The 25022-nt window shown below is 40.1% G+C and overlaps 1 protein-coding gene across 1 annotated transcript in view; it reads right to left on the reverse strand.

The window, feature by feature from the left end:
• bicc1a (BicC family RNA binding protein 1a) overlaps nucleotides 1-25022 on the reverse strand; it is an 83550-nt gene that overhangs the window by 24231 nt on the left and 34297 nt on the right. The window contains exons 3-7 of the mRNA XM_084735956.1: nucleotides 20086-20155; nucleotides 13272-13351; nucleotides 11074-11232; nucleotides 8584-8637; nucleotides 2410-2592 (exon numbers count right to left, since the gene is read on the reverse strand). Of these exons, the coding sequence (XP_084592082.1) occupies nucleotides 2410-2592; nucleotides 8584-8637; nucleotides 11074-11232; nucleotides 13272-13351; nucleotides 20086-20155 (546 nt within the window). The remainder of the gene's footprint in view (nucleotides 1-2409; nucleotides 2593-8583; nucleotides 8638-11073; nucleotides 11233-13271; nucleotides 13352-20085; nucleotides 20156-25022) is intronic.

A 25022-nucleotide genomic window follows, 5' to 3' on the forward strand; every position in this document is an offset into this window, starting at 1 on the left:
CAGTGGAGCCATGCTGCCCATTTCCAAGTGAAAAAACCAGCGTTTTCTATATAACCAGTGGAAACTATTGTGTTTTCCACTGTATCTGCTGGCCAGTTGAACGCTCTCATTCCTCGATGTCTCTGCTATGCCTCTGCAAGCCATCTCTTGGCCCAGTAAAGTAAGTAATTTCCAGTGTGCAATGGGAATTCACACACTGCGGCCAGCATAACACAACAATCCGCAGCGGTTTTGGCAATCCTCGGAGGTGTTCCAAGGGTCTCACACCACCACATAACATAGCACACATATTCACCCAATCCTCTAGCCTTTATCTGGCACGCTTCCCAATCCCGACTGACCCCTCAGACCTACCACACACTCAGGGGGCCGTGCTTCTGCATACATCCATAGGCACATAGTTACTGTACACAGAACACGGGAATGTGCAGAAATACACACTAGCATGAAATCTAAATTGAAGTGCATAAGCAAGCATGAATAAATACATGCACAGATGCATATATGTCAAATACAGTCAGCTGCAAACTGCAAAACAGCTCCATATTGTTAACAGAGGCTCTATAGTGGGAACAAGAGTTGGTAGAGAGATGATGAGAAAAGCAGAACTAGCCACATCTCAGATGCCAGTATAAGTGCATCTGTGTGTATACATATATATAATATCCTATATCTTTATGCATAAACAATCTGCTGACTTGGAAAAGCAGAAGAAACTCAATTTAAAATAAAAATATACCACAAGAGAGCCTTTTGGGTTACAGTGTCAGGGCAGTGTCTGTCTCTGACCCAGCAGCCATCCAGTTTAAGCAACCAAACATCTCTCAGCACTCTCTTGCCCCTGTGGTGCTCAGAGTAATGAGGCAGTTTATATGGGAGGTAAGTGAGGAACGCTGACATTGTTGGTGGGCTCTGACATGGTGTAGCCCTGGAAACCTTTTCCTGGTCTGTGGCTTACCATGTAGACGGGTGGAGGAGAGTGAAGGTATTAATGCAAATATTGTTACACCGAAATGACTGACAAGGAGTGCTGCACAGGTCAGGGTTCAGTTAGTTATTTAAGCATCTTTCATAGGAAACACACTGGCTGCTGGGAGGGTTGAACCTCTGACCTTCATGACTTGGTCTCCTCATAAGTTCACTCAAATTTTAAGGGAAAACCTAAACTTAATCAGCATTTATATTGTTCAAAATAAAGTTAACAATAATTATTCTGCCAAAGAGGTCATGTTTTTGGTCCAGTTTATTCATTCATTCGTCTGTCACCAGGATTACGGAAAAACTACCTGCCTAATTTTCATGAAACTTGGAAGGTTGTAGCATGACCCAAGGAAGAACGCATTAAATTCTGGAGCAGGTTCAAATCATGTGATGGATAGGCAAATTATTTTTCACTTTCATTACTGTTGTGAGATAGGTCACACAGAATTTGTTGTGCATGCATGCACCCATCATAACTGAGGATGAAACTGTATGAAAATTTCATATCAAGATTATGACTGTGTGACTAAAATTATCATGGTACTTTGAAATGCCATCATGTCCAATGCAATGTCCCACATTGCACGCTAAGCCCTTCAAAGCGCTGTAATCACACACTTTTATAATTAAAATTTTAAATGGTAATACTAATTTTATTATAGTTTATTGCAAACTGGTGATAGTTTCACTCCTAGTCATAATTAATGTGAATGGTGTGCTGCAACTAAACATATAGCAACACTTAACGGTCACCTCAAACATCACTATAGAAACAAATGCAGCAGGTACGTAAGAAAAAAGCAACGTCTAAATTATCCTTACTGTTCCAAGTGGTTGCACTTGTAGATTTGCGTATGATTGAGGACTGAACTACTGGCCTTGGTGGAGGTCTGCAATCTGAGTGCCCTTCCAGTTAATTAAAATTGTTTGTTGTAGCCCTCTTTATAACACGGACTTGGATGTCTCTCTGCTTCCAGCTTAAAGAGAGACTCATTTGAATTCATAAATCAAAGGGTGACTGTCAAAGTGGAGGAGGTCAGCCATTAATTGCAGAGTTGGTTTTTGATCCCAGACTCCTTCAGTCCGTACAGTGTCCTTGACACTTAACACCAAATTGCTCCTGATGGTTCGACAAGTGCCTTTCATGCTGGCTCTGCTGCCATCGGTGTGTGTGTGTGTATGTGTGCGTGGGTGACTAAGAGGCAAACTGTAAATCACTTTGGGTTAAAGTGCTATAAACACAGTGCATGACATGTAAACTGCATTTTATGGTGGTTTTCTCTTTGGAGACAACAAATGGAAAAAATGTTTGATTCAGTTTACACTTATTGTTTTGCACGACTCTACGTTTTGTTGTGCAAATCTTGTGTAAATCATTTCTATGCACCAATCACATTCAAACCGACAAATTAGGAGACCCTTGCTCACCTTGACAGCATTGGCGTTATTCTGTGAACCGCGAACCACGCCAGTAGCCCTGTAGAGGCGAGTTGGGGGCTTGAAAGAGACTGTGAGGTTGTAGGTCTGAGAGATGTGCTGCACGGTGGGGGAGCTGGGGTCAGACTGCATGATGGCAGGAAGCTCGAAGGACAGCACAAGAGGGAGCAGCTCCTGCAATATGGTGGGACAGAAGGAGAGAGAGGAGGGGAAAAAAAAACAGTGAAATGACAGTGAGAGAGTCATCATATCTCTATGAACATGTTGTCATTGACACATCATGATGGCTGCTGAGATACTGCAGTTATGTAAAGTCGGACAGCTTATCATTATGCTGCCACTGCTATGAGAAAACAGAGAAGTAAAACATGTCATACCAGATTTCTCAACACAATCATAACAGGCACAGTATAGCGGCTTGTATCACATTGTGCTCATTCAGGCTGATTAAGACCATTTGGACACCAAGTAAAAACACAGAAGTAACAGGGTGATTTATTTACATAGTGCAGACTTATGTGAACTGACGCACAGACATAACAATCCTTCCTTTAGCAGAAGGTGGCAAAACCAGGAACCTGCCAGTTCAAAGAAATCCCAAAGTTACTCAAAATGAAGTCAGCAGTGCCAGAAATAAGAGAGACACCCTTTGTTACATGGAGTATGCAGCCAGAGTTTACGCTAGCCTTTCGTCAACCACAGTATGACTGACCACATGATCAAACGTTAGACTGACTGCATGAATAGTTTTATCATGTTGAAAATATTATGTGGGTGCTGTGACTGTGAGTTTGCAGTAAACAACGGGAAGAAAAAAAAAACGCCTCTCACTGAAAAACTGTGCTTTGTGTTATCAAACTGTTGCATATCTATCTAAAATACAACCACACTTTTGATGATCTTGGCGAGTCTTGCTCTCTGCAGCTTGTTGTCTGGGTGAATCCATGCCCTGACCAGGCAAACCAGTTCCCAGTGACACGATGACGCACAATTTTAAAATCAATCTACTTTCGTAATCAATTTCACTGACGAATCGCCCCAGCCCCACTCATTACGGGTCCGATACATGGCCAAAATCACTGGATCGTATATAGGCAAAAAAGAGAGAGTACAATCCAATAAGATTTATTAGTATGAACTATCAGCTAAATGCTTCCCTCAACTTTGAACAAAATGCTGTAGAGAGAGAAGTGTCACAAGTAACACAGATGAAAGGTTTTTCAATCCCAAGGCTTGAATAGTGCTGATGATTCAAAACATTTAAATAAAGAGAAGCAGCACTACTGCATAACTGAGTCATGCTGTGGTTTTGTATTTCTTCCTTCATGTAGAATATTTGTTTCACAGTAAGTAATGTAAGGTTAAGCCTGTTATCCTGAAAATACACACTCTGGAGTTGAGGTTGAAGTGACTGCCTGACTTACTGCCTTCCAAACTTAACATATTGCTCAATTTAACTGAATAATTTATTACATTAAATATAAATATATTACATATTTCTTCATTAATGTATGTTTGTGAGTCACTGTTTATTTCAGCTTTGTGTGCAGCATGCAGCAAACTTCAATATCAAAGAGAAAATAATAACATGTAATTCACTTAGATTTTTTAAAAATGTGCCACTTTCATTTTAGATATTTTAAATGGCCTATCTGGCCTATTTCCTACCAACATTTTGGTCGTTTATATCTTCACATGCTGGTCGAGAACACATGACACCAGCAAGAAAATGACATATGTGTGCTACAGTGTTCTGTTGTGGTATTACTTGGGAGATTGATTTAAACATTATGGCTACACAGTTGTTCAAATGATGCTTTAAAAGTCCTGCAAAGCATCAGCGGTCTATGGTTCATTCGCATACATTAATTTCAAGTCACTGAATTCAACCGCAGGAGCAGCAACAGACATCAGCTCTCGTCATTTGTATCGTAGCAGTCAGTCAAACAAAACAGATTCAGACAGGAAGGCTTCGCTTTATGCATACACATACTTATGCATGCATGGGAGGCACACACCCATACAGAGACAAACTGGAGGGAATGTACATACACACACTCACAAAGAAGAGATCTCTCTCTCTCACACACACACACACAGTGTTATCCAAACAGTGACTCTTGGGCAGAGCGCCACTATGGTTTTGGCTGCCAGTGAAGGGCAAGCAGCATGAATTGCTCTGACCAAAGAAATGCAACCCTGATCAGTCCCATATGTGCTTCGCCTTACATTTATATCACGTTTCAGCACTCGCTCTCAGAGGGCTCGAGAAATTTAGGTCAGCACTGAGGGAAATGCAAGAGAGGACAAGCAGAGCAGCGGGAGTCAGGCGCTGAATGAAGAATAGACTGATTTTCATGGTGGAGCTGACCTCAGCTTTTTTTTTTCAAAGAGTCTACCTGGCAGATACGAGTTTCACATGTATTCAATTTGAAGGCGCTGTTAAAGAGCCTCAGTTCTCCTGACGCAAGGGTGAGAGATGAAGAAAAATGAAAATATCTTCGAGGTAAAGCAACTGGCCAGACCTTTCATCACCTGCCCGTCAGCTCCACCTATGAAAGTTCCTTGAAATCCCCCGAGAATCCATCACCTCAACAACCAACTTGTTAGAGACTCAAACAGATCTCCACCCAAGAAGGCCCCAGGAATACAGTAGACCTTAGAAGTCCACTGTGGCATGTCTGAATGTTAAAAGGGACGTTACGGTCATCGCTAACGCAGCTCAGGGAGAAGGCACGACCCGGCCACTTCTGGCTTCAGGAGCGATGGGGGGAGGATGTGGTCTAAAGGCCACCCAGGAACAAACACACAGCATACTGTATACTGTTGTACACTGGCAACCTCAACAAAAAACGTGGAATAAACCCTCCTTCCGCCTGCAATTTACAGTGTAATGCTTTAATATCAGCAGCACAATACTACCTTCAAAAAAAACCCCACTCATTCTCAAGATAGATTTAAAGGAAAAGTTTGTAGGATTTTTTTTTTATTAATTCCTCAGCGAGAGTTAGATCAGAAGATCTATGCCACTCTCATTTCTGTCCATTTAATATGAAATGAACCAGGAGACCGTTATCTTAGTTTAGGAGCAGTTTTACAGGTTAAAACAACATCTTGTCTTTTAAAGTCTCTCATGATGAAAACAGTGCAGATCACTGATTGGTCAGACTAGTGTAGTGTAGGGTACCTGTTTACACAAGTGAGTCAAGTCGAGTCGTACTATGCAGTGGTGCAGGAGCTTTCCACTAGAGCTGCAATGAATAATCGATTAACTGAATATTAATTGACTATTAAATTATTTTGGCATCTATTTTGATGATCGATCACTCTTTGAGTCATTTTCTTAATTAAAAAATGTCCAAATTCTCTGATTCAGCTCCTAAATGTGAATATTTTCTGTTCTTTGTTCTTTAGTCCTCTCTGAGGGTAAACTACTGACTTTGAAAAAATACAAAAACAAAATTAATATCATGATGATGTTACATTTGTTGGGGTCTGTGCCGAACAAACATGTTTTCCTACATCTGTAGAACAAGATTTGTGGGCTAAGACATCTCTTCAGCACTAAAGTACTTCACTATATTCCTATTCTGTCACACATCTTTCCTATATATATGAAAAAATAAAATAAATGTCTGTGTCTCTGATTTGGATACTGCACACATGCCTGCAGGTTAAGTGATGTAACACATAAATAAATTCTGAATTTAATCAGTCATCTGTATATATATACTGTATTGTGTCTGTACTATTAACAAACTACAAGTCTAATTTCATGTCAATAAATGTTCTTGAATCCTTGTTGTGCATGGAAGGACTGTCTTGTGAATATTGAGTGTTTTATGGGACAGCATACAAGGCATCTAGGTATAATGGAATAAGGTGAATATCAATGTCTGGTTCCATTGAAAGAAGCCAAGTTGACTAAGAGGGAAACCTGTCTTTTGATCCACCCTCGTCATCCGCTGACTGTGTGCTTTTTGGAGGCCAGAACAATCTTTGTGGTTCTCTACAGCTTACATTATGAACCCCTTTGTACAACGCTGCTACGGTTAGGTTTGATTCTTTTCTTTTTTTTTTCAGCTGTAGAAAAAAAACAGTAGATGAACTGGGTAGCGGCTTGCTCCTTATGAAAACAACCATTAAGCACGGAGAGGTATGGGAATGCATACATGCTGACATTTGCCAGTAGACACTGCACAAATATCCAGTATGACCTTCTCCATCCTCTCTCTTTCCATCACACACACTTCACTCACTCAGTCATTCTCACATGCACACACAACTTTGTTAGTTTTGAGGAGGAACGTGTTCACCGTAGAAAAGAAAGTTCAGGGATGTAACACTTCACACGAGCACAGAGATCCTCCGCCCACAGAGCTGAAGCTGGAGGTCGGGCTTCCAGTCAAGACTCAGACTGAAAATGTAGGAGAAGCTAGGAAATGGGCTGGAGATGGGTCTGCCAAAGGGGCTGAGGATCATGCTTGTATTTTACAATTGCTCCAGGGAAGTGGTCTGGGAATAGGTTAGGAATTGTGCTTGCGGCTTAGAGGAAGTCCTGAAACTGTGCCTGGAGTGCACAATTACCTACTGTAACCCTGGAGCTCTTCCACTGGTCAAACTAGGTAGGGAACTTGGCCGTCTTAGCGAGGATGTTTTGTTTATTGAGGAAGTAACTGTTAGGAGCCAATGAGTAAACTACAAAGTACTTCACGGAAGCTGGAGGGAGTTTGTTCAGCTGGCTAATGAGTGAGTATGGATGAAGTGGTCCTGACCAAAGGAGGAGCAGGAGATGGGTAGGGATGAGATTCGAGAACAGGAACCATTGAGAACTGGTTGCAAACTGTCCATCGGGATCGTACGCCTCCATGCTAATCAGCTCCTTACATCAATGCTGGCATATTTTTCAGTTGCACATTGCAAAAATTATACGAAACTCAAGCATCTATGCTGCTGGAAAAAAAAATGGGGGAGAGGAAGAAACAATCAAAAGAGTTGATTAGAGATGTATTGATCAACATTATTTCAGTTTCAATCCAATATCAGAATCTGGGCATCTCCGATACTACACCAATACCAGTGTTCTTATTTTCCTTGATATTTATTATTATTCTTATCGTCATCTTTGTGAGTAAAATTACATAAGGCTGAAAATGAAGATGACCCATGATTTCCCATGATGCATTTCTGAGAATTGAAGTTTGCCACTGTATTTTCCAAAATGCAAATGTTATTGCTCATTTCAAATAAAGATGGAAACACCAGCAATATGTCTTATGTTATAATAACAACACATGGAAAGGTTTGGAAGATTTTCTCTCAGACTGAGGAAACCTGAATAAAAATGAGTGCAGTACAAATATTCTCTATTCTCTCTCTTCTCCTTGGGCTACAGCCAGCTTGACTGAAATAAATCAGGAATCAATACGCAGAATCTGTAACAGCACTGGTATCAATAAAATCTTATCAATTCCCATCCCTAGAGAAAGGCACCCTGAGGCTGCAGTCGGAGCGAAATTTACTCACGCCGAGTGGCCAGAGGCAGGAGTGAACAGGAAATAGTGTGGGTAGGGTTGTAAACATAAACTGGAAGAGCTGGCGTGGCTCAACTGCAGTCCACAAATGTGTTAATTATCGTTTTTATCAAACGCTTTCCTGTAATTAATCTGTCACTGCCCTTGCACTCACTATAGCCAAGCAGCATCCCTCCTCTGCTGCTTGCATCATTTTGCCACGCAGTTATAAAACAAAATATGAACAAACAGTACTTCAACTTGAATGAGAGGTTGATCATATCTCCTGTCTAAAAGTGTCTGGATGACAGAGAGCCTCATGATTTCAAGGGTCAAAGTTCAATCTTACTGAACTCTGGCTGCCCTTTAATCCATAAAACTAATCCACACGCCTGTTCACAAGCTCAGCAGGGTCATCAGGGTCATGTGTGCAAAAACTGAGACAGAGGCAGCTATATACTTCGTAAAAATATGGTATGATGAGGCTTTGATTTTTTTTTCACTGTAAAAAGTGGTCAGTACTGAAAACAATTGCAGAACTGTAAGAAATCCAAGCAGACCACAGTCAAAACTACAAACTTGAAAATGTGCAGGGATTGAGTGTTTGGGTGGAGTATCCCTTTAAGACAAATGTGGGTGAGTTCAAACTTACCCTTATTTTTACTCGAGCTGCTTCCACCCCTCCTGGCTGCCCCGCAATGGACACCTGTTCACAATAAAAAAGTAACATGTAAATCAGCTAGCCAGTTCTGACCCAGTCCAAGACAAACAATGGCTCAGATCGTTGCATACAGTTGCACTTCATTTCAATGTTGAAAGCAAAATCTTGAACAAAACATAATGAAAACCGCAGAAGTTTAAAGGCCTCCCCCTAAACTGTAACCGAACCCCTTTTTGTGACATATTTCCAGTTAATGTTTTATATTCTTGAACCACATCATTACAGTTACCACGAGCCTAACATTGTGATTAAAAGAAATGGTCTCCACAATTAAAGTAATTGACCTTTTAGGACAACCACGAACATGAGGGGCCAGATTAAGTTCATTTCCATAGAAATGAAAAAGGTGATAAATGGTCTCATTAGATTTCCCCTTCTCTATTTCCCCTCTTTCATGGGCAACTGCTCACCACTGAGGAGCCAACCAAGGCCTGCTCTGGAGTGTTACCGATCCAGGATAAATAAAAACCTGTTTTTGGGTGCAGAATTCTTAAAAAAGAAACGATTAAGCAAACATAAAGCAGGTCAGTCTGCTACATTCCTGGCCCCTGATTCTTCCACACAAACAAGTACTGTGTTCTGTGCACACATAGCAATTATATCTTTCAAAATGAAAACCATTGTTAAGTCTAATGTTAGCAAACATCTGTCCAGCTGAAGTGTGCTCAAACCAGGAATTCAATCCTCCCAGCTCGAGTGAGACTGAAAGGTAAGGAGCCATTTCTTTGATTTCTACACGCTGATTTGCTAAATTTGCTTATCAACACCACTGCACTTGTTCAAATCCGAAAGGCTCTGCCGCAGTCAGTAAGCTTTTGAAATCAGAAAAAAAGGGCAGCTTAAGAAGTCTCAGGCCTAAAAGGAGTCTCTTGCCACTTATCAGCCTGTACTTGCATCATCAGAGTCAGACTGGAGGGGACTGAACAGTCTGTGAGATACAGTACAGACAAGTTATTAATGGCCTGCACACTGCAGACCTGCACAACGGCTGCACAATTATTGATTTTAGGGTCAAAAGATCTTTAATACACTTTCACATTTAAATAAACAGAGCAATACTGTCACTCCCATGTTGTCCCGCATTCCTATTCCTAATCCTGGTTCACAGCGCATCCGAGTTGATGGTGGACGAGGACGGGGATCCAGCTCCGCGTTCTGCTCCAGACATTTGATTTTTGCTTTGCCCGTTGGCTCGCTGTTGTATATTACTGTACTACTCTGGACTGCAGCAGCAACACCCAGGACATTTTGCACAGGCTGCAGCAGCAGGGTGGCTGGCTTGCTGATACTTTAAGGAGCACTTTATTTGTGTGCAGTAGGAGCGGGTAATACGGCCCTAAAATAATATCACAGTATTTCAGATTATTCTGCAATACCAATATTCTTGACGATATGACAAAATACTGAAAAATATTTTTGCTTTAGAACTCACAATAGCTGAGCTCTCCTCGTGGGATTTCTGTTTCTTTCTTGTTTCTTTTTGATTTTGTCTCTCCCCGCACTCGACCTGGTGCTTCTGCTTGAGGTGGTGACATCTATTTTTTTTTCTCCCCCTTTTGTTGTTACAGATCTCTTGCACTTCTTACATATCACTGCGGTTTATTGAACATTTGATCTTTCATAACCAAACCACATCCACACTACTGAAGTCACCCTCCTTTATTTGATGTAACTGCTCCACTGTAGAGCTGGGAGCAATTTTACTTTTGCTTTCAGCCATTCTTGTTTTCAAGTATTATCACAATATGAATTTCTTTTATCATAAGTGCGCAGCAGTGTTTTCTATAAGCGCAGGATGCATTTTAAATATCAATATCGCTGCAGATTATGTTCATTTAACTGTGGGACGCCAAAATTTGAATTATGCAGTCCTGACTTCGGGTATATCATACCATGCAAAATCCACAGAGATATGGTTGAAATGAAGGAGAAAGAGTACTGAACTCATCAGTACTTTGGTACACAGGTGCACTGCCAGGCACCCGGCAAAAAGAAGTATCTAATGCTTGGCAGTGTGCTCTTCTGAACTCCTCATACTACACTCTAATGATAATTACAGCAGGATCCTACTGCTCCTCCAGAGAGTCCAGACAAAACACACCGGCTTCCTCTGGGTCAGCCAATCAAAACAGCCACCTGGATCAACTCTCTGCAACCTGTTTAGAACCCTAAACCTAAAAACCAAACTACCATTGAAGAAAATAATGCGTAGGGAGGGGAGGGGGTGATGATAGCAAATACTCAAAGGGACAGAATGCAATACACTTATACTGAAAACATAATCATGGTGCAATGTTGTGGTTCAAGAGATTAAAGGAAAATATCTGATGAGACAAACTCTTTGATCAGCCAGCAGTAAACAGCTCGCTCCACCCAACTATGTCAGCATAAATCTGTGTTTACTCCGACTAACAAACAAACCTGGTTGCTTTTCTCTGCCTGGTTGTTCCTGTTGGAGTCTGGGAAATGGATGTGGCAGCCCGTCTCCTCCATCACCCTCTTGATGTTGTTGCCACCTTTGCCAATAACGTGGGAGTGCTCCGTGTGGGAAACGTCCATCTTCAGAGTTACCCTGTTACTCTAATGAGCAGAAAGGAGAGGGTTGAGCTGAAATGATTTATAACACATGCAACACACTCAGTGAGTGGAGTATGGTACTAAGAAACTGTATACGATGTTACATGTATAATTGAAAGGCACTTAAAGGGAAAATTCAGCACTTTTAACATGAATGTCCATCAGCATTAATGGTAAATGTAGTCAACTGAAGGAATAAATTCCTCAGTATGTCTTATATTGACCACGAGTGTTCCTGCTTGTGGAGCCATGCAGTAGTGCCTACAAGTCACACCCGTGTTGTCGAGTTAACGCCTCCCACAGAGATGAAGACATGAAATCCAGCTGAAGTAGCCTGTAGTTCATGCTTTTTTCCTTATTTTCATTTCTTTTTGGTATATTTTTCCTTCTCATTTCAAATTTAAATTTTCTTATTCAACGAATGGCTATGCCAGACAAAAATGAAAATTCAAGGGTATTGCTTAATTATCAATTCATACATTTTGTATCAGTTAAATTCTTAATGGTGATTTATCAATTAATCATTAGCATTAGCATTAGCATTAATCATGTTTCTTTTATCCAACCAACAATTCAAAACCCAAAAACTCTTCATCTGCTATCATAAATGACGAAAAAAAACCCCATCAAATCCTTACATTTAAGGAGCTGGAACCAGGAAGTGTTTGACAATTTTTGAAAAAATTGATTATCCATAGTTGAGGACCATTTTTTTTTTCTATCGACTAACTGTTGCAGCTCCAAATGAAATTCAGCCTTCTCTGTCAATATAACACGAACTGATGAATCAATTGCTTCAATTGACTACATTTACCATCAACATTTATGGGACATCCACATGAAGAGAGACAAATTTTCTATTTAGTAATAAAGATAGAGATGACCAAACAGGGGGGTTTAGCTCAGTTGGCAGAGTGTAAGCCCCATGTATGGAGGCTGTCAGTCCTCTGCAGCGGCCGCTGGTTCGACTCCCGGCCTGTGGCCCTTTGCTGCGTGTCATCCCCTCTCTCTTCACCCCCCTTTCCTGTCTGCTCTTCAGCTATCCTCTCAAATAAAAGCAAGAAAAGCCCCCCCCCCAAAAAAAGAGATGACCAAACACTGATTGCAAGTTGCACTGAGAGAAATACTGTAGCTGTAACCATCTTCCCCAAGTGACTGGGTGGTGGGTTATGAAGCAATCTAGTACAGTACAGTCGATAGTGTGCCTGAGGCATGACAGCGTACCCAATATCACCACAGACAGCTCATTAAACTCACTATGTAACATCATTACTGATCAAATCCAATTTGTCTGTTTTATGGCTGTGAAATTTTAAAGTGTATAAACAAACAAAAAAAGAATTGCACTCTCTGGTTCCCATCCCGCCCTTCTGATTACAAAAGCTCCGTCACTGAAAGACGAGTGCAGCATCTGTCCCCCTTTCCTTCATGTAAATAGTCAGAAGAAGAACTTCCCCAATTTCCCGTTTTAAACACTTTCACATGCTGCACTTATTTAGACATAGAAGAAAACGAGCAACAAAATATGTAGTACATACAAAAAGATAAAATTAATCAAATATTTCTGCTGAATCTGCCAAACTAAAACTGCCTTTTCGTGACAAAACCATATGAAATACTACAAACTGAGCCAATCATGTGTTGCTCCTCTGAGAGTGGCTGTTCAAAGTGCATGGATGATTGCCTGCCCCCAGGGGGTGCTACAGTGCAGTCGCCCAGGTACGTGATTTCTTGTGTTGCCATGGCAATGAAGCCTGCCTTGCGTACACACACACACACACACACACACACACACACACACACACACACACACACACACACACATTGCAATCCACGGCAAAGCTCGGGATGTGAGTATCTGGTGAGATTAGAGCCAAGTTGTACCACGCTGCTGAGCGCAATCTGTCACTTGGACAGCGGGAGAGCGGAGGTGAAACACATTCAGTCCAAGCGAACGCCAGGAAAAGGTGAGAAAGAGATAGAAAGAGACACACACATTCACATGAAGTCCATCCTCGCTGTGATAAAGATGTTTACTGTACCTTTGTGTCGAGGACTGACATAATCCTGTCTTTGGCTTCCCTCACGTTCTCCCTCTTCCCGCACACCTTGATGTGTGGATCTGCAAGGGAGGGAAAGAAAAGATAAACACATTAAAAAGTGGGAGATGAAGAGCATGTGTTTAATGTGTGTGCGAGTGAGTCAGCGCTGATAAAGAGCGGGACACAAGTTAAACCCATTTAATCAAACATGACACAGCAGTCTGCATTTGTCAACAAATTACAGCACGTCAGAAGAACAGCTCTGCAACAGTAATTGCTGCTTTGATATCTGCCGAGTCTCATTTAAGTCGGCAAGCAACCACACCGTGCAGGGAGGGGGGACGGGGAGGGGGGGGGGCGCAGCTCTGTCGAATTATATTCAGTCAATCCATCAGTCAGCAGAGCCCACAGAAACACCAAGAGCTGAGGAGAATTGTTCTGCTGCGATTTAGCCTCAATAGGAGACAGTGATGCTTATCACCTCATTTTCCTGAACCTCATCCTGTCAGTCAGCTGCGGCAAAAACACACAATAACTCATTTATTTTGCATCTTTCTTAAAGACTTTGTTGCACATGATTCAGTGTGTCTACGTGTGCTCTTTATCAGCTGTCACACAGAGAACAAATGCTGTCTCCTCAAGAAATGACTCCATACAAGCTTGAAACACAAACTGTGACATCCTATAATTTTTGTGGGCATACAGAAGACTGCGCAAGTAAAAGTTAAACCGTGCAACCATCCTGAAATCTACTTTCAAATGTTCCAGACTTTAAAACCATTGTCCTGAAGTTCCTTTTTTCATTCTTAAATTGTTGCAGATTAAGCACAATAGATGGTACACAATTACAAACATTTCATCACTGCAATTATTATTTAGACACTTTCATACACTGGACATTACATGGCATGTAAGAGAATAAAGGTATTGAAAATGACAAATATAGTGCAGCTCAGTTACCATGTGTAACTTTTCTGGCACAGATAATGACAAAGCAACCATGAATAACGCTGCCGATTAATATTTTTACAGTGTTTCATTTTCATGACAATTTATACACAAAACCAAATGTCACATACGTCGTTCTTCGCACCACAACATACGGGAAAAACAAATCTCTGTGAGCAGATATCTGCATATGATTACAGAATCTTTATGCATATGGGAATGCATGCGAAAGCTAAATCATCAGATTATAACCGATGGGTTCCAAGATTGAAAAAACAGACTGAGCTGCCCTACTTCTGCTAGCAGCTCAAACAAACAAAAACCATAAGAATCCATATTTTAACATATTTAACTAACATTACATTTCTGCATCATATGATTTAAACATATTATACAGATGTTTTGTGAGTCAAGTTATATTCCAGAGGTGTGTCCTATGTTTGAGATTGACTGGTTCTTGTATAAACAATATACCTACATGAATGACTGAATGAGTGAGCAGTGATTTATGCTTGATCTATGACTGCTGATATGTCACTTTACTGTGTTTTCATAAGTTTCCAGGTGAGAAAGTAACAATTTAGAACCCCAAAATGTGGTCAGTTTTTCAAATAATGAAAATTGCAGGTTTCTGTAATGTCCAAGAATTGTCCCAGACACCATATGTTTGTATTGCAGGTGTTATTTTTATTGTCCCTGGGACAATGGGACATTCTTAATTCTGAGTGCTGGTAAAAGGTCTTTATAGTTTGAGTAAACTGTGCTTCCAGAGAGCTCCTCAACCGCCAAATACTTCAGTTAAAATAACCAAACAGTGCATACCTAAACCATTCAAAGCTAACGCTTGTGTCTGTGCAGCGTTGTGTAAGCCTACATCTGGCTCTGCCGCATGCCGGACCCCTGGAGAACGCATATGTGAAAACACATGAACGCACACACACAAATTCAAAATGTCCACACACATGTACTACACAGCCATGGTCCATCGCCCCTGTGTTAACTGTACTGAGCAGCAGGAAGTCAACTAAACCCCTTCCAGGAATACCCCTCCCCATACACACACACACACACACACACACACACTTACAGCAGATTTACAGTATGGCCTTCAGACAGGGCTCGCTGAATTTACTGTTACAAAGTCGTTGGGACCTCAGCGAACAGATGCATGTTTAGACATTCAAAGAAAAATCCTAAACAGTGCAGAAATGACAACACCAGAGGCTTTCAATGTGGGAGGCGGGCCTCCCCAGGGGAGCTCCAGACAGTTTCAGCAGAGGCTCAGTGAATGAAGACGAAAAAACTACTCAACTAGCTATCAAAAGGATACCACACAGAATAGCCTAGTGTGTGTGTGTGATTTGGTGAAAGAGATTTACTGGTTTCTCACTTTCTCAGAATCCGAAACAGGGATGGCATGATTATCGCCTTCATGATAAAACATGATAAAATTCCTGACGTAACTATTACTGTCTCAAATTTTAAATATAGTTAAACTTGCTTAATTACCACACATGAAAAACTCACAGTAATTACTGTCCAGCATCAACCAAACTTAGCAACAGTCTCTCAGAAGCAGCTGCAACATGCAACGTTTAATGATAAAGCACATATGAGTTTTACATGTTTACATGAGGTATTGTCTTATTGGCTTAAAATGTGTAGTACTGCTAATTGTATTTGTGGTTTCCAATACAATAAATTTAGTGGAATAATTTCAGTGTGTATCAGCACTTTTTCAACATTTACAGCACATTTTAACAACACTGCAATGATACTGTGATGATTTTGGTCACTATGATCATGAAAATGCATGTTGTTTCATCTCTAGTCATAAACTAATAAATATACTAGAACTGCAACCATTATTTGCTTGATAAATTGGCTGCCAATTCTAAAATTAATAATCGATTATTTTGATAATCAGTTAATTAGTTTGAGTCATTTCATATAAAAAATTCTCTGATTTCAGCTTCTCAAAAGTGAATATTTTCTATTTCCTTTACTTTATTACAATAAACTGAATATCTCTGGGTTGTGGACATCTTGGACTTTGGAAAATGCTGAATGACATTTTTCACCATTTGACATATTATAGACCAAACAACTAACTGATTATAGGGCTGTATATTGGCAATATCTCGTAATACAGGGTTTCCAATTCAATATATTGCAATATATTGCGTCAAGGTCAAGTATTACTATTTTTTAATCAAATTTTAGGAAAACTATCATAATCTACAGAACACAGAGATAAAAAGTTTCATTTTTTATGCAATCAGAACATTTAAGATAGACAGTGACGCTGCCATTTAGCATTCAGGGGCTTAAACACAACACAAAATGAGCAAATGCCACAAATCTTTCAATATCACGATACAGTGTTTTTGAGAATCAATACAGTATCATAAAGCATAATATCACAACACTCAAATACATCAATATATTCTTACACCCCTCAATGATTACTGCAGAAAATAATTGCCATACTTCAGAAAGACCTTTTTTATACATTCAGTGTAATCTGAAATTATGTAAAACAGCAGTACTAGGTTATCTTGGCTCAACTGTTGAATATTTATGGATCAATTATTATAACTGTGACCGAGTAAACAAGCAAAACTAAGCAAGTAAACAAAGCTTTTTCCAAGCTTTGTTTGAAGGGAGGCTCACAGTCTCAGACCTAGAGAAAAGGTGGTCAGAACATTTTTTTGTGATGACAAGGGAAGTTCCTGATTTACAGAATGTTTTTGATGATGGAGAACTACGTCACAACATTGACTCACAAAAGCCAAACCAGGAGACTCTCCAGAGAACGCATGAGCTCAGTCATCCTTAGAGAGCAGCAGAACAGCAGAACATGGATTAGCTAGAATGAAGAATTGTTTTTTTTGATGTATCTGAAGGAGGTTCAGCTCTCTGTTTAATGGCCACTGAGAACTACGGGGACCATGGAGTGCCAGTAAACAAGCACTGATCTTGTGTCACAGAGGTCAGACAAGCTCAGCACAGACTACAAGAAGAGATGCTTGATCATATGGGAGAAGAACAACAGCTCTTTGAAGGCTTGAGGGTTGGAACTAAACACGAACCAAGCTGCAGTCAGAGACAGGAAAACAAAGCCAAGGAAAACAAAAGGAAAAAGAGCAGAAAGAGCGGTCAGAGACCCATCGCAGTCACAGCGCTGGTTCCAGGACATTTTCCCATCACACAGCTGTTACTGTGAACAATAGAAATCCCTCCACTTCCTCCTGTGGTACCCACTATGGCCATCAGAGGGAGTAGGGTTCTTCCAGTGTCAAACCTGCACTGCACATCTGGCAAACATTAGCCAGTCTAAACGAGTGTTGCAGTCGTGATGTAGAACACCCCCGCATTTCTGAAATGGAGTGTGCTGTGTGCTCTTTTTTTTTGATGATTGATTGTGGAATAAAAAATGAACACCTTAAGTCTTAATTTGGCACACTCAACACCCAGAAAAGCAAACAAAAAACAAGAGAAGACTTGCAGCTGCAAAACGTGATTTTACACAGTTCCACTTGACAGAGAAGAAACCTTTTGACCCAGAGCTCTGTACTGGCAAAGCTGGAGCATTTTTCCAGCTGAGGACTACACTCAAAAATACCACACAAATGAAGGGAATTAAGTCCTTTTGGCTCTGCATTTCTCATTCAAAACATCTGCGGAAATATTGAAGCAGACAATTGGCAAGTTAAAGCAGTATTAAAATATTTATCACGAAAAAACAAGACAAAAATCTTTAATCAGTTTTAGAAATACAAAACAAAGCGTCTCACAGTATTGAGGATTTTGTCACACATGCCTGAAGTTGCAGAGCTGTCTTGTGTGTGAGTGATACCGCCCCTCACTGTATTAAATCACTAACAGTGGGCTGATGATGGCTTGCCCCGGAGCCTAACAACTGGTCTTATCACACATATGCAGGTGGCTGGGATAGCTAGCTGCAGGTGATGAATGAAATAGAGGAACTGGCATTTTGATGGAGTGTGTCCCTGTATGGGAGGAGGTTACAAACATACAAATCCCCTCACATCTGCCGCTATCCTGCCGAGTGTAACCGATTCCAGACTGCACATGAAAGGCAACGCTGATACAAAATTCCAGGAAAACAAGACAAACTAGCGTTTAAATAGTTATTATTTTAGATCAAGATAACTCAAAATAATCTGCACCAACAAAACAACTATGTCATCAGCTTTTTTAAGGGCAGAGCGAGTGAGTTTTGTGATGGTCATCACCAATCAAAGAGTGATGAGGAATGAAGGGAATGCGGCCCATTGTCTCAAGTAACTGCATGATGGCTTCAGTGCGATTTTAGACCCCCTGCAATTAAAATCACATTTTTAACCGTAACAACATGTGGTGTTTTAATGCGTCACAAAACATATCAGGGGCAAAATAAGCAGTAAACACAATGTCTGAGCATTTTTTGGTTTGAAACTGCAGTGGGCAAGGTTCATTCAGGGACTTTATGAGCCATATGAGAACCATTTTAAGAAGGTATTTGAATTTATTTTGCAAAAACAGTATTGCATCTTTATTCCTTAGCAGAATTTAAACCTGCTGACTCTATAAAGGACCAGTGTGTAGGATTTAGTGGCATCAAGCAGTGAGCTGGACTAATTAATAAATCGAGAAAATAATCCACAGATTAATCAATGATGAAAATAATCATTAGTTGCAGCCCTACTAAAGATCACATTTTATTACCAAGTGTAAATGCATCTTCAATCATCTTTAGCATAATTTAAGCACGTTGACTATTTAAGTATAATATTTTCTTTTACCATATCTTCTATTAACATTTCTTTTTTTCTATTTAGCCATCTTTTATTCTATTTGGCCTTTTCTCTTCCCTTCACTCCCTCCCGTGAGCTCAGGTTCTCAGAACACACCGTCTGTTGCACATGTCTCTTCCCCACAAATGCATTTGCTCATAAGATAACAAACTAAGTGAGAATCCAACATTCTTCCCCTCTGCTCCTCTCAGTTTACGCAACACGGGGGAGAAATCGGACAGGCTACAAATCATGGGTCAGAATTTTAAAAAGACTCACTTCGTACACAGAACATCATTCCCAGGTGGTGTTGGAGGCAAATTTTGTGAATGAACTAATGGATGGCTGTGTGTGAACAGGCTGCCAGGACTTACACTTGATTAAGCATCCAGAGGGAGAAATGTTAAAGATTGTGATGTAACCCCATCAACTATTTTCTGTTACAGAGTGAGCGAGGAAGTTACATAATGTCATTGGATTCCACATCTGGCTTGAAGACGCACATGGGCAACTCCCCCGAGGACAACAAAGTGGGCACGGTGCACCTATGTCTCACCCCCACGCCCCTCAAACCCTGTCTCACCCCCTCCCGGAAGAGCTTTAAATAACCGTGATAATGTTTTATTGGTAACAGAGTGCTGGAGCAACTTGGCCAATAAATGCATGAGCTTCGATAGAAGCAACTCCCACGCCTCCGCCTCCACAGCAAAATCACAAATTCCTCAGTGCAGATGAAGTTGCTCGTTTGTGAAATTCTTCGCTCATGTCTGTCTGCTTCCATATTTCTCATTCAAATGACAAAGGCTCATAATGACTAACCTCTCTTAGGTTGAAGCCAACACGACTATGTTGTTGGAACATTCACACATTTAGTCCCTCTTCAGCCATGAAAACTGAGCATATGGACTTTGATGCATGGCAAGTTAAATATTTTCACAGATTCTGTAGGCTCGTCATTCACCAAACACTCAAGCTGCACAAAGTTAAAGCAATGGAAGCAGTGCTCAGACCCAATATAATAATAATCTGAATATGGGAATAAATAAACAGTGAAAAAAAAGACTAACCTTTTTTGGACTTGGCTCCGATTTTCAGTTTAGACGGCCAGGCTATCTGCGTTTGGGTCTCATCCATGATCTGAAACAGAGTAAAGGAGGGCTGACATCAGCTTATCACAGATACCAGTTTTGGCAGATACTGTGTGTGTTACCATGAAAAAAACAAACCAAACCAAATACAATCTTGATTCTTCAGTCTTGACAATCACGATTTTATAGTTTTGTAGGACCACACTCAGAATATTTTGTGTATAACGTAGTCAGTAGTATGCAGTGGAATTCAGTATTTTGCCCTTACTCTGAAAAACACAATTTCTACTGTTTACATGCATAAGGAAATTAATATTCCATTAATGTTCCCTTTTACCTGCAGTTGTACATACCATACCAATCATATCCAAGGCATACCAAAGAATATCAAAAAACCCATTGATACCCAAGTCTTTCATAAAGTTCAAAAGTAGGTGTGTTTCTTCTTCCAAACAAAAGAGCGGGATTTTCTTTTGTGTATGTATCTCTACTCCAGCCTTGCAAAACACTGAATAGTTGGTTTGTTTACAATGCACAGAGCTGACCATAAACAGGCAAGAGGACGTGTCTTGCCAAATGCCATAAAAACCCCAAATGAGATGCAAATTCTGAATTAGAGTCAGACAACATATGTGTTGGCTGATACTATGCACCTGATATTGGCCAATAACAGCTATATCGGTTTATATCGGTATCATGTAAACATACTCATTGTTACATCAGTTTTCAGCATGTGAGTTGGCAAAAGAATAACAAATTACCAACTAATATACTGTATATTGATCATATTTCATACTTTAAACCAGTAGAATCTAGTATCCATTGAGCTTTAGTTGGAATTATATAGGACCTTTGTGTCTTTCAGTGTATTTTCAGTGCCTTAATGTGGCTTTGGCTTCGCTTGAAGTGAGGACAACTCCCCACTGTTTCTCCTGCAATAACAAACACTCATTTTGCTGATTTTAGAGAACATATGAAACAAGGTGTTAGCGGCCAGCAGTTATGAAAACAAGCCATATGCGAAATAAAGGCAAAAAATATCCTCTTTATAGGTTATGGAGCCCAGAGAAGTGAAAGGAGCTGCGAGTCCAGTTTAAACATGTGTGGTGATACAGGCTTATATGATGTTTCCAGACACTGCTTCATTTCTGCTCAACACCAAAATCCTCCCACCCTGACACCACCAAAAGGATGAAGACAGAAAGAAAAAGAAAAGACACTGAGTACACTTGGCTTTGGTACACGTAAAAAATGCCAACAACAATCTAGGCGAGAGCCCTTTGACAAGTCTAGGCGTCGTAAATCAGGAGCATGTGTATTGTGGAAAAAAGCCAACTGCTGGCACCACCAAAAAAAAAAAAAAAGAGAGTAAGGACCTGGTCAAGATGCTGTCAGAGTTTCAGTCAGGGGAAATCTATTACCCAACCTCCTGCTCCTCTTTTCAGCCACGAGGAAGCTCTCACCTTGCTTGGCTCTCTGGCTACAAACCCACAAACAAACCCCTGGAGAACTGCCTGCCACGACGAGCGGTTGATGTTAGAGGAAAAAAAAACAAGGGGAAAAACTGTCAAACCTTCCAGAAATCGAGAAGCTGACATGCTCTCTCCTAATGGCCCTGTCCTCCATGTGCACTATCTTTGTTTTCACAAAGGTCCTGCAATCTTTTGTTTGTTTTAATACTTTCCCAGAAGATATGAATTTCTCAAAGTTTTGGCCACGTGATCAAGCATCCAAGGACCACTTCAAGGCATTACATGAGCAGCACTTAATGCTCCTCAGTGGTCCAGTGCATTAAGCAATAAGCCACGTATTCTCACTGAAATGGGAGAGAGGGAGCATTAAGAGCCATCGGTGGTCCCAATGAAGATTAGATGTTTGGCTTATTAGCACTGCTATGGCAAATCACGGCCTTCATTATTTTGCAAAACGTTTAATTTATATCTGATATTTTTCCTTGCCAAATAATAAGAACCACAGCCTGTATTCCTGCAGGGAACTGGTGCACAAATCAAAAGGGGAAGTGCTTAAATTCCTCCATATGCTCTTCTGGAAGTAGCGCAGTCTGTTTGGCATGCTCTGCAACAAATTCGGACAGCTTATCCACTGCCAGTCTCACAAACCTATAAAACAGAGGGACAGCTTTGAAAGTCCTGATGTGTGCTTTTCTTTACTCTGCAGCTATACACTCAAGAGTCCATGATGGTTGACTGGAAGTCCTTTCAAGCCTCACTGATTTTCTACAACATCCTATAATCACATATGAAAATGGAGAACCTGGACGAGCAACAGGGTGAGGTGCCTATGGTGCTATTCTGCCTCTAGTACACCAAGATGAGCCAAGTCATGAACTTCAGTAACCTTTATTAACAGGGTTTATGCAGATTTCAACAAGTTAAATTTAAGACTTAGAACTTAAGACTTAAGACTTAGATTTAAGAAATAGAAATTGACATTAAACACTTAATTTTAGGTGAGCCGAATTAAAGAGTAGACCCAAATGTTTTACAATATGTTTTCTGATATATTTATGGATCTGTGTTACGTTAGTTATTTTAAAAGTCGGTCTTAATTTACATGTTTTTTTTAAAGAATTCCTTATCATGATGCTCTTTCCTCTGTAATTAACTTTAGCATCGCTTATTATGCTAACACAGCAGGCACAGAAACTGTGATTTAATTACAAACACAACAGTGAACAAAAATATCTCACATCTGAGCAGCAACTTTTTGTCCGAGCTGAGGGCAGAAATTATATATTCATGGTGGATTTTTACTTGAGTTTTACTTGAGCTTCATTGTTGTTTGGTGTGCCCCGATAAATTCTGACTGGGCTTCACAATTTGCATTAGTGGTTATTGGTTCCATGTTAGGTTCATTTTTGCAGTTGTTACAATGTGATCAATAGAAAATTTTCCAAAAACAGACTTAAAAGCAAAACTGGAGTTAATGCAGCTTTATAAAAGTAACTTTAACTTCATAATCCAATCATATTTAAGATCTGTCAAAATTAATCTATTTATGATATTTAAGACAAAAATCTGATTATTAGATTTTAAACTTAAAACTATTTAAGACTTAAACACTTAAAGGGACAGCTCATCTAAAAATGAAAATTTAGTCAGTATCTACTCACTCATGTTGACTGTTTGAAAACTGGTCACCATTAACTTAAACTGGCATAAGGGTGAGCAGATTATGACTGAATTTTCATTGTTGGGTGAACTATCCCTTTAAGGACCTGTGGAAAACTTCTGTAAGGTCCATTCAATTTATCAAAGCAAAATAAGTTATTTTTAGTTTTTCTACACTGCAAATTCACAGGAGAAAATTAAGAACTCTTCATTTTCTGTTCTTTACCACAACAGAATTGTGCAAACTCATAAAACAGATTGTTGGACGCCAATAAAATCCTTGCAAAACACATTTGTACAACAAGAGTATTTATTGATGTTTTGTTACATTCTTCCCTCTTCCTCTTAAGCTCTTGGCCCGAGTTGCATATCTTTAGGCATTATTCATTATCTTCTAATGACACTCTTGCAGTCATTTCTCCTGCTTGTGGTCCTATCTTAACTCCCAGTTTATACTGAATGAATCACACCACCCAAAGGAATTTTAGAATCATTTTGTATAATGAAAATAAAGGAAAATTCCTTTCTGGTGATGCCACTCAACTATTTTTGTAAAGAATTCTTCTGTGGTATCATCAAAGTGACTACGCTGAAATCAGTTCCAGCTTCAGTATCCAGCGTGCTAATCATTCCCTATTAATGTCCACTTACTAGAAAGCTTCCCATCCGTCTTCTCTGCAATATTATCACAAGTGCTGCAATAACATGATCAGTCTGTTCACTCAGAATGGTTTTACACGCAATGAAAATCAGCCTGAAAAAAAAAAAAAAATCTGATGAGTTCTGTGTTACTGGGTTTTTCATAATAGCCTGAGGCACAGACGACTCTAATCTACAACATGACAACCCCCCTGCTGAGGTCTGGAATATGTGAGAAGGGACAATAAATCACAAATACCCGTTAGCTAAATGCAAAATGTTTCTCCATCCACTGGGGTCACGTGCTCACAACAACAGCTGGATGTATCACAACAACATTAAAGCACACTCAGTTCCCAGTGGTAAGAAATTCCTTCAACTTCTGCCTTGAACTTTCCCATTTTTGTCCACTTCAACAATGACAGATGAGTCTGGATTTTGTCAGGGAGACTTTCAACTTAAAACCACAAGTTAAAGAAATAACTCTGTCGCCACCACTCAGAGGTTGACGAAATTACAGTGGCAATGTGGCAGCAAATGACTGATTGTGACTTCCATTAAAAAAAAGTAACTAAAAGGTGCTAATTTACAACAAAAATGTCTTATTCAGTCCTTTGTGATCAACTACACAGAAGTAGTAGCAGTTATTTTTAAGACCACAGTGAATGAATTTAAGACTCATTTCACACCAACAAAAAAGAAAAAACAAAAACATTTTAAGGCTTAAAATTCAGATTATTGGATTTTAGTCTTTTGAAGTACCCCCTGAAACCCTGTTAATACAATGCAGTGAAGAAACCCCTAGTTAAGTACAGCTTATGATGAAAATGACAAAAGCAACATCATATCAGGAATAACTCCTATTATACTTTCCTAAAATTATCAAACTGTATGGCCTATGCCTCATCAACTTTTCCACTAAAGAGCCTTGTTCAGAGACCTGCTTCCTGTCCAGCATTGCTGTTCTTGGCAGCGTCCCGCAGATGGGACTGATTTCTGACGGACCACACACCATTTTAAAGGGTGGATGGCGTTTATTTTTATGAAGGGGCTAGCAAATACCTTTCAAATGGGTCAAGATATTTGCACAAATTATGTTACCTACACATTTAGGGCACCGCCCTTTTTTCCCTGCCACCCCACCCT

The sequence above is a fragment of the Lutjanus erythropterus genome, chromosome 14, assembly GCF_056507025.1.
Source record: "Lutjanus erythropterus isolate fLutEry1 chromosome 14, fLutEry1.hap2, whole genome shotgun sequence".
NCBI lineage: Eukaryota > Metazoa > Chordata > Actinopteri > Lutjaniformes > Lutjanidae > Lutjanus > Lutjanus erythropterus.